The sequence below is a fragment of the Eschrichtius robustus genome, chromosome 7 (genome assembly GCF_028021215.1).
Source record: "Eschrichtius robustus isolate mEscRob2 chromosome 7, mEscRob2.pri, whole genome shotgun sequence".
In the NCBI taxonomy this organism is placed as follows: domain Eukaryota; kingdom Metazoa; phylum Chordata; class Mammalia; order Artiodactyla; family Eschrichtiidae; genus Eschrichtius; species Eschrichtius robustus.
In genome coordinates, this window is record NC_090830.1 from 74,402,153 (window position 1) to 74,417,885 (window position 15,733).

Genomic DNA, 15,733 nt, shown 5'->3' on the forward strand with positions numbered 1-15,733 from the left:
ATTCTTGTTTATTTCCTCAACAGCAATGCTTTATGGAGGCCAGGCACTGTTTATCAGCTGCTAATGTCATTTTTGGTCAAACTGGAAAGATCCGAACCACAGAAGACAGTAAGTTTAGGTGTGCGTGTTTAATTACATAGCTTTTTAAAATTTTTATTTTAAAATCATGTTAAACTTTAGAAAATTCAAGAACAGAAACAAAGAACTACCATATGCCCTTCTAAATTTACCAATTTTTAGTATTTGCCTCATTTGTAGTCACATTTTTTCTTTCTGAACCATTTGAGAGAAGATTGCATACATTAGGTTCCTTTACCCCCTAATACTTCAGTGTTTTTCCTAAAAATAAGAGTATTTTCTTATATTATCATAGAACAGGAAATGTAACTGTTATACAATTCTTTCATCTATAATTCATATTTAGTAACTGTCCCCATAATGTCCTTTATAGCAATTTCTCTAGTACCAGAGTATCCAGTTCAAGGTTGCATTTAGTTGTCACATCTCTCTTTTTTAAATTTTTATTGGAATATAGTTGATATACGATGTTGTGTTAGTTTCTGCTGTAGAGCAAAGTGAGTCAGTTACACATGTATCCACTCTTTTTTAGATTTTTTTCCCATATAGGGCATTACAGAGTATTGAGAAGAGTTCCCTGTGCTATACAGTAGGTCCTTATTAGTTAATCTATTTTATATGTAGTAGTGTGTATATGTCAATCCCAATCTCCCAATTTATCCCTCCGCCTCCTTGCCCCCCAGTAACTGTAAGTTTATTTTCTACATCTGTAATGCTATTTCTGTTTTGTAAATAAGTTCATTTGTACCATTTTCTTAGATTCCACATTCCACATCTAAGCCATATCACGATATTTATCTTTGCCTGACTTACTGCACTCAGTACGACGATCTCTAGGTCCACCGGTGTTGCTGCAAATGGCATTATTTCGTTCTTTTATGTCTGAGTAATACTGCGTTGTATATATGTACCACATCTTTTTTATCCATTCCCTCTGTTGATGGACGTTTAGGTTGCTTCCATGTCCTGGCTATTGTAAGTAGTGCTGCAGTGAACGCTGAGGTGCATATATCATTTCGAATTATGGTTTTCTCTGGATATATGCCCAGGAGTGGGATTGCAGGATCATATGGTAGTTTCTGTATTTAGTTTTTTAAGGAACCTCCATACTGTTCTCCACAGTAGTTGTCACATCTCTTTAGTCATCTTTAATCTGGAACAGTTCCTCAGCCTTTCATCACAGATATTTTTGAAAATATATAGGCCAGTTATTTCATAGATTTTTCCAATTGGTGTTTGCTGTTTCTTTACACTGAGATTCAGATTATACATTTTTGGTTGGAGTACAATATGTGATATGTCCAAATATCTAGTTTAATTATAGTGTTTCATTTGGTTTTATAAATCACAGTTAACATGTATATTTGAGCAAATCAGAACCACAATGAGCTATCACCTCACACCTATTAGATTGACTATTATCAAGAAGACAAGAAATAAGAAGTGTTGGTGAAGATGTGGAGGAAAGGGGACCCATGTGCACTGTGGTAGGATTGTAAATTGATGTAGCCACTATGAAAAACTGTTTGGAGGTTCCTCAAGAAATTAAAAATAGAGCTATGTATGATGCAGCAATTCTACTACTGGTACAGTCATCCCTTGGTATCCATGGGAGATTGGTTCCAGGGCCACCATGGATACCAAAAATCTATGGATGCTACAGTCCCTTATATAAAATGTCATAGTATTTGCATATAACCAACGCACATCCTCTTGTATACATTAAATCATCTCTAGAATATACTTATAATACCAAATACAGTGTAAATGCTATGTAAATAATGGGCAGCACATGGCAAATTCAAGTTTTGCTTTTTGGAACTTTCTGGAATTTTTATTATTATTATTATTTATTTATTTTTTAAAAGAATTTTTTGGCCACACTGCACAGCAAGTGGGATCTTTGTTCCCCAACCAGGGATCAAACCCACGCCCCTTGCGTTGGAAGTGCAGAGTCTTAACCACTGGACTGCCAGGAAGTCCCTTAAAATTTTTATTTTATATTGGAATATAGTTGATTAACAATGTTATGTTAGGGCTTCCCTGGTGGCGCAGTGGTTGAGAATCTGCCTGCTAATGCAGGGGACACGGGTTCAAGCCCTGGTCTGGGAAGATCCCACATGCCGCGGAGCAGCTGGGCCCGTGAGCCACAACTACTGAGCCTGCGCGTCTGGAGCCTGTTCTCCACAACAAGAGAGGCCGCGATAGTGAGAGGCCCGCGCACCGCGATGAAGAGTGGCCCCCACTTGCCACAACTAGAGAAAGCCCTCGCACAGAAACGAAGACCCAACACAGCCAAAAATAAATAAATAAATAAATTAAAAAAAAAGTTAACTTAAACTTAAAAAAAAAAAAGTTATGTTAGTTTCAGGTGTACAGCAAAGTGATTCAGTTATACGTATACATGTAACTATTCTTTTTCAAATTCTTTTCCCATTTAGGTTATTACAGACTGTTGAGCAGAGGTCCCTGTCCTTGTAGTTAACCTGTTTTAAATATAGCAGTGTGTACATGTCAAGCCCAATCTGTCACCCCCCCCGCCCCCCCCCCCCCCGGTAACCATAAGTTCGTTCTCTGTGAGTCTGTTTTGTAAATAAGTTCATTTGTATCATTTTTTAAGCGATATTATATGATATTTGTCTTTCTCCATCTGACTTCCTTCACTTAGTATGATAATCTCCAGGTCCATCCATGTTGCTGCAAATAGCATTATTTCATTCTTTTTAATGGCTGGGTAATATTCCATTGTATATATGCACCACATCTTCTTTATCTATTCATCTGTCCAATACTAAGACTTTTAAAATGCTTAAAGTAGATAACTAATGAGAACCCACTGTATAGCACAGGGAACTCTACTCAGTGCTCTGTGGTGACCTAAATGGGAAGGAAATCTAAAAAAGAGTGGATATATATGTATACATATGACTGATTCACTTTGCTGTACAGCAAGAAACTAACACAACATTGTAAAGCAACCATATTCCAATAAAAAAATTTTTTTAAAAATTGAAAATGGATTAAAGACCTAAATAAGACTGGATACTGTAAAACTCTTAAAGGAAAATACAGGCAGAACACTCTTTGACATAAATCACTGCAAGATCTTTTTCGATCCAAATCCTAGGGTAATGGAAATAAAAAAAGAATAAACAAATGGAACCTAATTAAATTCAAAAGCTTTGCACAGCAAATGAAACCATAAACAAAAAGACAACCCACAGAATGAGAGAAAATGTTTGCAGATGACACCACAGACAAGGGATTAATCTCCAAAATTTACAAACAGCTCATGTGGCTCAACAACAGAAAAAAACAACCTAATCAAAATGGGCAGAAGACCTAAACAGACATTTCTCCAAAGAAGACATACAGATGGCCAACAGGCACATGAAAAGATGCTCAACATTGCTAAGTATTAGAGAAATGCAAATCAAAACTACAATGAGGTATCACCTCACACCAGTCAGAATGGCCATCATCAAAAAGTCTACAAATAAATTCTGGAGAGGGTGTGGAGAAAAGGGAAACCTCCTACACTGTAGGTGGGAATGTAAATTGGTGCAGCCACTGGGGAGCACAGTATGGAAGTTTAAGAAACTAAAAATAGAGCTACCATATGACCCACCCAGCAATCCCACTCCTGGGCATATCTCTGGAGAAAATCATGGTTCGAAAGGATACATGCACCCCAGTGTTCACTGCAGTGCTGTTTACAGTAGCGAAGACATGGAAGCACCCTAAATGTTCATCAACAGATGAATGGATAAAGAAGATGTGGTACATATATACAATGGAATATTACCCAGCCATTAAAAAGAATGAAATAATGCCATTTGCAGCAACATGGATTGACCTGGAGATTATCATACTAAGTGAAGTCAGTCAGATGGAGAAAGACAAATATATCACTTATATGCAGAATCTAAAAAAGATGATACAAATGAACTTTTTTTTACAAAACAGAAACAGACTCACAGAGATCGAACTTATGGTTACCGGGGAGAAGGGTGCTGGGGAGGGATAGATTGGGAGTTTGGGATTGACATGTACACACTGCTATATTTAAAATAGGTTACCTACAGGGACTTCCCTGGTGGTCCAGTGGTTAAGAAGCCGCCTTCTAATGCAGGGGGTGCCGGTTCAATCCCTTGTTGGGGAACTAAGATCCAACATGCCACGGGGCAGCTAAGCCTGTTTGCTCTAGAGCCTGCCCGCCACAACTAGAAAGCAGCCCTGCGCACCACAACAAAAGATCCTGCAGGCCACAACGAAGATCCCGCGTGCCACAACTAAGACCCACCCAATGCAGCCAAATCAATATTTTTTAAAAAATTAAAAAGGACCTACTCTATAGCACAGGGAACTCTGCTCAATAGTCTGTAATAACCTGATAGTTATAGTAAGGGACTCAGCCTAGCCCAAACCTGTCTTTTCCAGCTCGTTTGTCACAAAAGCAGTTATTTAAAAATCTGACACCCACCCCCCACCCCCATCTTACCACTTTGGTTTGATTCTCTGCTGGGATATTTCAGTTCATTTGGTAGGGGACCAAAGTTCTGTCCCCCACCAAAACTAAGTTCTCAGTTTTGGGTTTTTTGGTTTTGTTTTGTTTTGTTTTTACAGTGTTGAGAAGGGACTCCTGTCATATTGGTTTCTAGTGTGTGAGATGCTGTCTGCTGTGTTTTGTATTTTTTTATTTTTTGACTAACTGTATGGAAAGTTGTCAGTAAAGCCTTTGTCATAGGATGGACTTAAAAAAAAAATCTGTAATAACCTAAATGGGAAAAGAATTTGAAAAAGGATAAATATATCCTATGTATAACTGAATCACTCTGCTGTGCACCTGAAACTAACACAACCTTGTTAATTAACTATACTCCAATATAAAATAAACATTCAAAAAATAAATAAAATCAGTAATATGCCCACCAGGACCTCTGAGCACATTTTAGTAAGGTATACAATCCAGTAACTTTTGCTTCCAAACCTTAAGGAAGTCAATTACCCAGATCCATAAGCTATTTCTGAAAAGGAAAGATCAAGGACTTCATATGTAAGTGCAGGTTCCAAAATACAGTCAATCCTCATTATTTGTAGATTCCATATGTTTGAATTTGCCTACTTGACACAATTTACTCATAACCCCCAAAAACAGTACTCAAGGCACTCATGTGGTCATTTGCAGACAGCAAAGGATTTGAGGCACCTGAGGTGCACATTACCAGCTGAGGTTGAACAAGGCAACGATCTACCTTCTTGTTTCAGCTCTCATCCTATAAACAGGTATCCTTTTTGTGGTCTAAATTACTCAGTGCCACATTTTTCACATTCTTTTTGGATTTTGTTGGTGATTTCATTCTTTAAAATGGCCCCCAAGTGTAGTGCTGAGGTGGTCTCTAGTGTCCCTAAGCACATGAAGGCTGGGATGTGCCTTCTGGGGAAAATACAGTGCTAGATAAGCTTCATTTAGGCACAAGCTACAGTGCTATTGGCCCTGAGTTCAATGTTAATGTCAATGTTAATGAGTCAATTATACATTAAATAAGGTGTCTTTAAACAGAAACACATTAAAATAAGGTTATATATTGATCAGTTGATGAAAATATTGTGACCAGAAGCTCATCAGAACGTAACCCTGTATTTGCCCTAGGAGTGATGTTTTAGCATTCCCTAATTCACTGTTCACAGCAACTGTATAGAACATAACTACCAGGACCAATGAGAATCAGCTATACATTGTTTCCTTATAAGAGAATCCAAGTTTTACTGTTGGGATTAAAAACCACTTTTTCTACGGAACTGAATGTTCACCTGAAGGAGACGATCCAACTGACTGGTGACTTACATCAGTGTTGTGCTTCCATGTTGCTTGGGAGGTGAGCAGCTTGATTCTCTCCCTGTAGAGCTGGGCAGTGCCTGCTGTACTTGGCATTTGTGTCACACCCATGTTGATGGAAAAAGGAAGATTATAAAGGCAGAGAAAAGTACACAGGTTAATGGCAATACTGCATTAAATCTAACATGATGACTGAAAATGTTACGAAGGATTTTTTTTTAAATACTAGTGAAAACCAAAATAATTTAAACCATGAAAAATTTAAAAATTGTTCTTTGCAAAAATAAATTCCTTCCACAGATGTAACAGTATTTTGGTAAAACTGGACGTGGGACTCATTACAAAATGGAATATTTGACCATTAAATCACCCCCACCATTCCAAACATTGTTTTGGGGGATGCTTTCCACTCAGGACTGCTTTTAATTTATGAAAAATCCATTTCAATTTGGCTTCTACTAAATTGGAATTTGACATATTGATTAGGAGCTATGCTAACCTTCACCTTGTTCAACACTATTTCTTCATTTACAGAGACCATAGCATAGGCAAGGTGGTAAAAGCAAATGCTTAAACAATTAGAGGAAACTGCTTTCAACAACCTACCTCTTAAGAATCCGTGTATAGATTTGGGGTTGCCGGGGGGATGGTGTTGGGGAGGGTTGGATTGGGAGTTTGGGACTAGCAGATGCAATCTATTATATACAGAATGGATAAACAACAAGGTCCTATTGTAACTGTATTCAACATCCTGTAATAAACCATAATGGAAAAGAAAAAAAAAAGAATCCAAGTAGACATGAATTATAGAATTCTTATCCTAAAGTATTCTAAAAACCTGTATGAACAATACTTTTATTAATCTAATTCGATTAATAATGGTATTAATCACCCACATGTACCTGTTCTAAGGTCTAAGAAATTGTTTTTGGGTGCCACTAACTGTGTCCATATAAGATGGTGAACTTAATTGGTAAATGTGTGTTCTGACTACTCCACTGGCTGGCTGTCCCCCCATGTCTTCCTCCCTCTCCTCCGGCCTCCGTTTCCTGAGAACACAGCACTATTGAAATTAGGTCAGTTCATAACCCTACAGTGATCTCTAAGTGAAAGGAAGAGTTGCAAATCTCTCACTTTACATCAAAACCTAGGAATGATTAAGCTTAGTGAAGAAGGCATGTCAAAATAGGCCAAAAGATACTCCCTCTTGCACAAGTTAGCCAAGTTATGAATGCAAAGGAAAAGTTCTTGAAGGAAATTGAAAGTGCTACTCCAGTGAACACATGAATGATAAGAAAGCAAAACAGCCTTATTGCTGATATGGAGAAAGTTTTAGTGGTCTGGATAGAAGATTAAACAAGTCACAACATTCCCTTAAACCAAAACCTAATCCAGAGAAAGGCCCTACCTTTCTTCATTTCTGTGGAGGCTGAGAGAGGTGAGAAAGCTGCAGAAGAGAAGTTTGAAGCTAGCAGAGGTTGGTTCATGAGATTTAAGGAAAGAAGCTGTCTCCATAACGTAAAAGTGCAAGGTGAAGCAGCAAATTATCCAGAAGATCTAGCTAAGATCATTAATGAAGGTGGCTACACTAAACTGATTTTCAATGTGGATGAAACAGCCTTCTATTGGAAGATGCCATCTAGGACTTTCATAGCTAGAGAGAAGTCAGTGCCTGGCTTCAAAGCTTCAAAGGACAGGCTGACTCTTTTGTTAGGGGCTAGTGCAGCTGGTGACTTTAACTTGAAGCTGATGCTCATTTACCATTCTGAGAATCCTCGGGCCCGTGAGAATTGTGCTAATTATGCTTTATGCTAGTTATGCTACCTGTGCCTTATAAACGGAACAACAAAACCTGGATGACAACACATCTGTTTACAACATGGTTTACTCAATATTTTAAGCCCACTGTTGAGACCTACTGTTCAAAAAAAAAAATTCCTTTCAAGAGATTACTGCTCATTGACAATGTACCTGTGTCATCCAAGAGCTCTGACGGAGATACACAATGCGATTGTTGTTGTTTTCATGTTTGCTAATACAGCATCCATTCTGCAGCCCATGGATCAAGGAGTAATTTCGACTTTCAAGTCTTACTGTTTGAAGAAAAAAATCATAAGGCTATCACTGCCATAGATGTGATTCCTCTGATGGATCTGAGCAAAGTAAATTGAAAATCTTCTGGAAAGGATTCACTATTCTAGATGCCATTAAGAACATTCATGATTCATGGGAAGAGGTCAAAATATCAACATTAACAGGAGTTTGGAAGAAGCTGACTCCAGCCCTCAGGGATGATTTTGAGGGGTTTAAGACTTCAGTGGAGGGAGTAACTGCAGATGCGGTAGAAATAGCATGAGAACTAAAAGTCGAGCCTGAAGATGTGACTGAAATGCTGCAATCTCATAAAATTTTGACAGATGAGTTGCTTCTTATGGATGAGCAAAGAGAATGGTTTCTTGAGATGGAATCTACTCCTGGTGAAGATGCTGTGAAGATTCTTGAAATGACAACAAAGGAGTTAGAATAGTACATAAACTTACTTGATGAAATAGCAGCAGGGTTTGAGAGGATGGACTCCAGTTTTGAAAGAAGTTCTGCGTTGGGTGAAATGCTGTCAAACAGCATTGCACGCTACAGAGAAATTGTTCGTGAAAGGAGGAGTCCATCAGCGCAGCGCACGTCACTGCTGTCTTGTTTTAGGAGATTGCCACGGCCCCCCCACCCTTCAGCAACTACCACCCTGATCGGTCAGCAGCCAGCAGCACTGAGGCGGGACTGTCCACCAGCAAAAAAGTTTATGACTCTCTGAAGCCTCAGATGATGGTTAGCATTTTTTAGCAATAAAGTATTTTTTAATTAAGATGTGTACATTTTTAAGACATGATGCTATTGCACACTTAATAGACTACAGTATAGTGCAAACGTAACTTCTATATGCTATGGAAAACAAAAAATTCGTGTGACTTGCTTTATCGCAGTGGTCTGGAATCAATCCTGCAATATCTCTGAGGTATGCCTGTATTCAAAATTTAATATACATGGTGACCTTAGTTTTTACCTATAGGTAATACATAAGAAAAAACTAGAAAGAAATATACAAATAATAGTGAGTACCTCTGGGTGGTAGGAATTTTTTTTCCCCCACTGCTTCAGTGAGGACTTGTTACTTTTATAATGGGGGGGGGGGAAGTGATACAAAAAAGAAAGCAGTACACAATGAAAATTACAATTGTGACCATTAACTTATACAAATCATGTATCATTTTAGCTACTGAAGCTGAAGGAGATGTGCCAGAGCTTTATCACCAAAGAAAAGGGGAAATAGCAAGATGCTGGATCAAATACTGTTTGACTCTCATGCAGAATGCCCAACTTTCCATGCAGGTAATACAGTCAAAAGTGGTCTTTTCTTTCTTAAATAGCAGGATGTTAAGTAAAAACTTAAAATGGGGAGTATGCTCATTGGGCTTACTGCCTGTGTATTATTCAAGGCGTGCAGAACGCTCTCATATATGTTTGTTTCTTGTTCTCCCCATCTCACCCTTTTCAAATCTTACTCATCAATTGAGGCCATCTCAGATAACACCTCTTCCTTCAAGACTTCCCTTTGGATAGAGCATAAGCTCCATGAGAGGGAGGCTTCATCCTATTCGTATCGTATACTAATCTCCAGACACAACAGGTTCTCAAAAATTATTTTTTTAAATTTATTTTTGGCTGTCTTGGGTCTTCGTTGCTGCACACGGGCTTTCTCTAGTTGTGGGGAGCACGGGCTTCTCATTGCGGTGACTTCTCTTGTTGCCGAGCACGGGCTCTAGAGCGCAGGCTCAGCAGTTGTGGTGCACGGGCTTAGTTGCTCCGTGGCATGTGGGATCTTCCCGGACCAGGGCTTGAACCCATGTCTCCTGCATTGGCAGGCGGATTCTTAACCACTGCGCCACCAGGGAAGCCCCTCTCAAAAATTATTGAATGTATAATTCTTCATCCCCTACAGATATCTTCTCCCTCCTTTAAATTCCATAGAACCCTACCTAAGTCACTTGACTTTGTATTATCCCTGTTATCCCTATTCATATTCTTATCTTATTCCTTTACCTCTTTTTAGACTATAAGCAACTTGATGGCAGGAAGTCTTACTAATCTTTACATACTTTATAGAGTAAATATATATTTGATAAAAGTATGAGTATAAATGTATCTGGAAACAGCCCTGCTAGTTTGTAGCTGTGTATTCATGGCAATTAACTTCTCTTTGCCTCAGTTTCCTCACAAGTAAGATGGGGGTAATAATAGTACTTAATAGTGTTGCTGTGAGAGTTAAATATATATAAAGGGCTCAGAAAAAGTGCCTGAGACATAGCCAAGTCCTCAATAAGTTAACTGTCATCATTGGTATTGTTATTACTGATCCATACCTAATGGATTCTAGTTCCTAACCACTACAGAGGAAAATAAATCATTTGGACGCACCATACTAAGTGTAGATACATTGGAGACTTTCCTGAAGGAGTTATTATGCTGCTTTTCTATTTACATGCATTGAAGTATAATCAGTCTTAGTAAATATAGAACCTTGTGAAACTACTAAACAAAATAAAACCAAACAAGCCACAAACTCCCAGAAGCATGGGTCTTTCAAAGATGAGAGCACTTTAGAGGTAGAGGGTAAAGATGAGGCATGTTTGGAAAAGAAAGGAAGTAGGGAGAAAAACTAGGGAGCTTTATGTGTAGAGAAGTTGCCAGGAAAATCTGTCAGCTTTCTTCTGCTCAGAAAGCATGTAAACAAGCAGCCAGGAAGCACATTAAGTAAACAAGATTTAGAGACTTATGGCCTGCATTTGAAGTAATTGTGTCAAGCAAAACACCCTGTGTGATTTAACTCTTACCCTTCCTTTAGTTGATGTTTTCCAGACTGGGCACTAGAGTTTATCATCTGGTTACTTTAAACTCAAATAGTTGCCATGCTACTAAATTACTCAGATTTTCCTTAATCTGGCTTTGTTACTTTAACTTTATCCTTTGATCATCTGTTTACCTGAAAAGCCTTCTTTACTTCAAGTTTAATAACATATACAAATATAAGTTATTTCTGCCAGCTCTATGGTAGTCATTGTACTATGATGAACAAAAATAGACTTGGTTTTTTTTACTTCGTATGAAAGTGTAATTTTAGTAAGTTCCACAAAGGAGAGACACATGATACGAGAAGTCATAGTAGGAGGAAGTAACATCTGAAGGAAGCTCTGGGAATGAGAAGGCCTAGCATTCCGAGGAGCTGAAGCCGCACGTTTAAAAGTTCTATGGCATAGGGAGCATGGTGTTAGAAGGGATGGAACAAAGGCCTGTGAGGCTGGAGCACATGTGATATACGATAGAGTTAGAAGGGGATAGAACAGGGACCTCCCTGCTGGCGCAGTGGTTGAGAATCCGCCTGCCAATGCAGGGGACACGGGTGTGAGCCCTGGTCCGGGAAGATCCCACATGCCGCGGAGCAACTAATCCTGTGCGCCACAACTACTGAGCCTGCGCTCTAGAGCCCGTGCTCGGCAACAAGAGAAGTCACCGCAATGAGAAGCCCGCACACCGCAACGAAGACCCAACGCAGCCGAAACTAAATAAATTAATTAATTTTAAAAAAAGAAAGAAAGAATGGGATAGAACAAGCAGGGCCTTCAATGAATGGAGTTTTTGGACTGATCACTTAGGTAGCAGAATGGAGAATGAATTGAGGGAAAGCAAGAGTGGATGGGGGAGATTAGAAGACCATTGGAACAGTGGAGGTGAGATGTGAAGGGAGCTTGGTGTAGGATGGTGGCAAAAGAGATGGTGGAAAAGAATGCATTCAGGAGGTATTTAGGGGGCAAAATGTAAAGGACTTGGTGATGGATTGGAAGTGTGGGGTAAAGGGGAGAGGAGAGGAACATCTCAAGGATGATTCCTCCACTGCTGGCTGTCCAGATCGATGGAGTGTCCTTCACTAAACTACGACTAGAATAGGAACGTGTTTGCTGAAGAGTAAGAGTTCCCTTGTGGACCTGTTGAGGATGAGGTGTCTGAGTCTTCTGAGAGAAGGAGATGTTGTGTGGGGAGCTGTAGTTATGGGTCTGGAGCTTGAGAAGAGGTCCAGGTCGTACCTGTAGATTTGTGAGTCCTCCTCCCATGGATGGTAGTTGCAGCGGTGGGTATGGATGGAGTCACCTGTGTAGAGCAGTGCTGTCCAATAGAAATAAAATTACATACGTGGCTGGTATTTTAAGTTTTCTAGTGGCTACATTAGAAAAGGAAAAAAGCAGGTGAAATTTATATTTCTTAGCCTAGAATATAAAAAGATATAATCATTTCTATTTGTCATCAATACTAAAGAGTTGAGCTATTTTAAATTTTGTACTAAGTCTTGGAAATTGGCTATGTATTATTTTACACTGATCACATCTCAGTTTGGACATTTCAGATGCTCAATAGCCATCCACACGCAACAAATGGCTACTGTTTCCAACAATGCAGATCTAGAGAGACAACTTCAAATGAAAAGAAGAGAAGGCCTTGGGGCTGTCCACTGAGGGATCTGATGTTTAATTTTCTTGTCTAGGAAGAAGAGAATGAGCTTAGTCTTTTTTTTTTTTTTTTTTTTTTTTTAACCATCTTAGTTTTTTTTTTTTTTGACCCCAGGAGGTAGGGGAGATAACTTTAACTATGAGTAGATTTAACTCTGTCTTTATTTTAGTATCTTTAAGAGACCTAGAGCATTTCTCTGTAATATATTTCAGTAAATAACTTAGCATAAACATCATGTTGTTAATCTTAATTGCATTTCTGTACAATATTTTTAGGATGTAGATTTCAATCTTACTCTAATGTTAAAATACTACTAATAATGTATTAGATGTATATACTGTTTCACGGCTCTTACAGTTTTCATATGCATTTATCTTACCTGAAAGAGTAACTATAAATGAGTTAGTTCCCCCAAAGAGGAAAGTAATAAGCAGTTTTACTTTTTCCTAGTTTCTTTCATTTTTAATATAAGTGGAATATAATTAGAAAGAAGTTTTAAAAGATGTGATTATATCACCTCCCTAAATCAGGCTGGGAAGAGGGTTTTCTTATCTTTACTCTTAAGTTTGCCGTAGTATTGACAGCAGGAGACCAGTGTCTTTCCTCAACCATAATTTATTTTTTCTTTCAGGACAACATAGGGGAGCTTGATCTTGATAAACAATCTGAACTTAGAGCTTTAAGGAAGAAAGAACTAGATGAGGAAGAAAGTGTTAGGAAAAAAGCTGTGCAGTTCGGAACCGGCGAACTGTGTGATGCCATCTCTGCAGTGGAAGAGAAAGTGAGCTATTTGAGACCTTCAGATTTTGAAGAAGCCAGAGAGCTTTTCTTAATGGGTCAGCACTATGTTTTTGAGGCAAAAGAGTTCTTTCAGATTGATGGTTATGTCACTGACCATATTGAAGTTGTCCAGGACCACAGTGCTCTGTTTAAGGTGCTTGCGTTCTTTGAAACTGACATGGAGAGACGGTGCAAGATGCATAAACGCAGAATAGCTATGCTAGAGCCCCTAATTGTGGACCTGAATCCACAGTATTATTTGTTGGTCAACAGACAGATTCAGTTTGAAGTTGCACATGCTTATTATGATATGATGGATTTGAAGATTGCCATAGCTGACAAGCTGAGGGATCCTGATTCACACGTCGTGAAAAAAATAAATAGTCTTAATAAGTCAGCACTGAAGTACTACCAGCTCTTCTTAGACTCCCTGAGAGACCCAAATAAAGTATTTCCTGAGCATATAGGGGAAGATGTTCTTCGCCCTGCCATGTTAGCTAAGTTTCGAGTTGCCCGTCTCTATGGCAAAATCATCACTGCAGATCCCAAGAAAGAGCTAGAAAATTTGGCAACATCATTGGAACATTACAAATTTATTGTTGATTACTGTGAGAAGCACCCTGAAGCTGCCCAGGAAATAGAAGTTGAACTAGAACTTAGCAAAGAGATGGTGAGTCTTCTTCCAACAAAAATGGAGAGGTTCAGAACCAAGATGTCCCTGACTTAATAATCCTTGTTTTTAATGACAGAAAGTGTGCAGTAATGAAGAGATATTTTTTCCCCTTATTCAAACAGGCCCAATTCCATTATGATGTCTACCTTCATAGCCAGATGAGTGCTGTTTGAACTTGAGATAGACCAATTGAATCTTTGCTAGGACCTTCATCAACATAATTAATAATTTATACCTAATTATGTAAATAAATTGCCTTGTTAAAGTGACATGTGATTGGTATTTAGATTGCTCGTTTCCTATTTAAATATAAACCTTTTCTGCCTCATTTTCTAAAAGTAGGTTCTTTGTTGGCTAATACTTGATGGATTCGTTAAAAGGAAAAATGCTGGGTAATATACCTGGTGGGCAAGCTGTTACTGTATTAAAGTTGAAAAAATAACTTCTTGTAGTTATTCTTCCCAAAATATTTGCTTTCCTAAATTCCCAAAGAAATCTTTCCCTTCTGAAATATTAAAAAACTAAGTTATGTTGTAAAGTATTGTAGTTTGTTTCATTATAGAGGAAGAAGGCCATGTTGGAAATATAATAAATTGACTTGCTTCACTAATAAAAGCTTCCATTTATTCTTTTGTCTTCTTGTAAGAGTTGGTTTATTTTTGATACTTCAAAGGGTATTACCTTATTTGAAGCCAGAGAAGAATATTTCTTTGGTAACATTGTATAGAGAGAACACATTAAAATCTTATTCATTGAATATACTTTTTGAAATACTACTATGTTCCAGAAAAATTATATTGACTGCAGTTTCTCAGAGGATCCTAGTATATCTATTAAGCTTTAAGCACTGTTGAAAAAAGATATGCACATAATAACATTGTTAGTATATGTTAGTCATTTTAAGTGGTTGCAGAATTGAAATGAAGTCGCTATCCAGTGCAAAAATCAAGATCAGTTGTAAAATTTGATACAGAGAATAGCTCTGTACGTTGACCTAGTCCTAAGCTTTCCGAAGCCAAGTCTAAGATTCTGTAACATGTATGTATGTGCGGTAAATACCTTGCTTTTCCTTTGAGATCAGTTTGCCAGGAAAAAAAGATCTTTGAGTGTAACAGCAGTGTGTAATTCACTCAATATTTCATATTTATTAAATGTCTCCTGTGGATTGGACACTGTTCTCGGTTTTCTAGGCTTAGAGGATACAATAATGAACAAGATCAGCAAGATCCTATTCTCATGGAGCAAGTAAATAGATAAGAAGATTTCAACTCATGAATGCTATTAAGGAACCAGAATTCTAGGTTGACGTTTAACGGGAAGTGGTGCGACAGTGACCTGAAAGGCTGCTGAAAAGGTGGAAAGTGACAGTGAGCCGAGAACTAAACGGCCAAAAAGGGGCAGCAAAGTAAAGATTCTTAGGTAGAGTGTTCCAGAGAATGCTAGGCCCTCAGGCTGGCTCCAGCTTAGGAAGGAGTTTTGCATTTTAGAAGATAGGAAAGACCAGTGTGGCTGGAGCAGATGAGGTGGGAGTAGAATGGGGTGGGGCAGGAGTAGGGAGTCCAGATGGAGAGGGCTTTGTAGATGAGGGTAAGGAGTTAGGATTTTATTCTAGGTATAGTGGGAAAACTTTGTAGATTTTTTAAAAAGGGAGTGACATGTTCTGATTGGCATTTTTAGGAAACTACTATGGCTCCTCAGGGGAGAATAGATTGTTGGGAGAAGGGAGAGGCACCAAAGGGGAAACATGGAGACAAGCTACGTTCTATTAGGATTAATCCAAATGGTTTGGACCAGGGTCATCAAGTAGG

General features: G+C 38.5%; 1 protein-coding gene across 2 annotated transcripts in view; it reads left to right on the plus strand.

Moving 5' to 3' along the window:
* KIFBP (kinesin family binding protein) overlaps positions 1–14,520 on the plus strand; it is a 36,903-nt gene extending 22,383 nt beyond the window's left edge. Inside the window, exons 5-7 of one of the 2 annotated variants that reach the window (XM_068547711.1) lie at positions 24–120; positions 9,186–9,301; positions 13,104–14,520. In XM_068547711.1, the coding sequence (XP_068403812.1) occupies positions 24–120; positions 9,186–9,301; positions 13,104–13,979 (1,089 nt within the window). In that variant the 3' untranslated portion in view covers positions 13,980–14,520. The remainder of the gene's footprint in view (positions 1–23; positions 121–9,185; positions 9,302–13,103) is intronic. The other variant, XM_068547712.1, reaches the window with a different exon arrangement.
* The last annotated feature ends 1,213 nt before the right edge of the window (positions 14,521–15,733 follow it).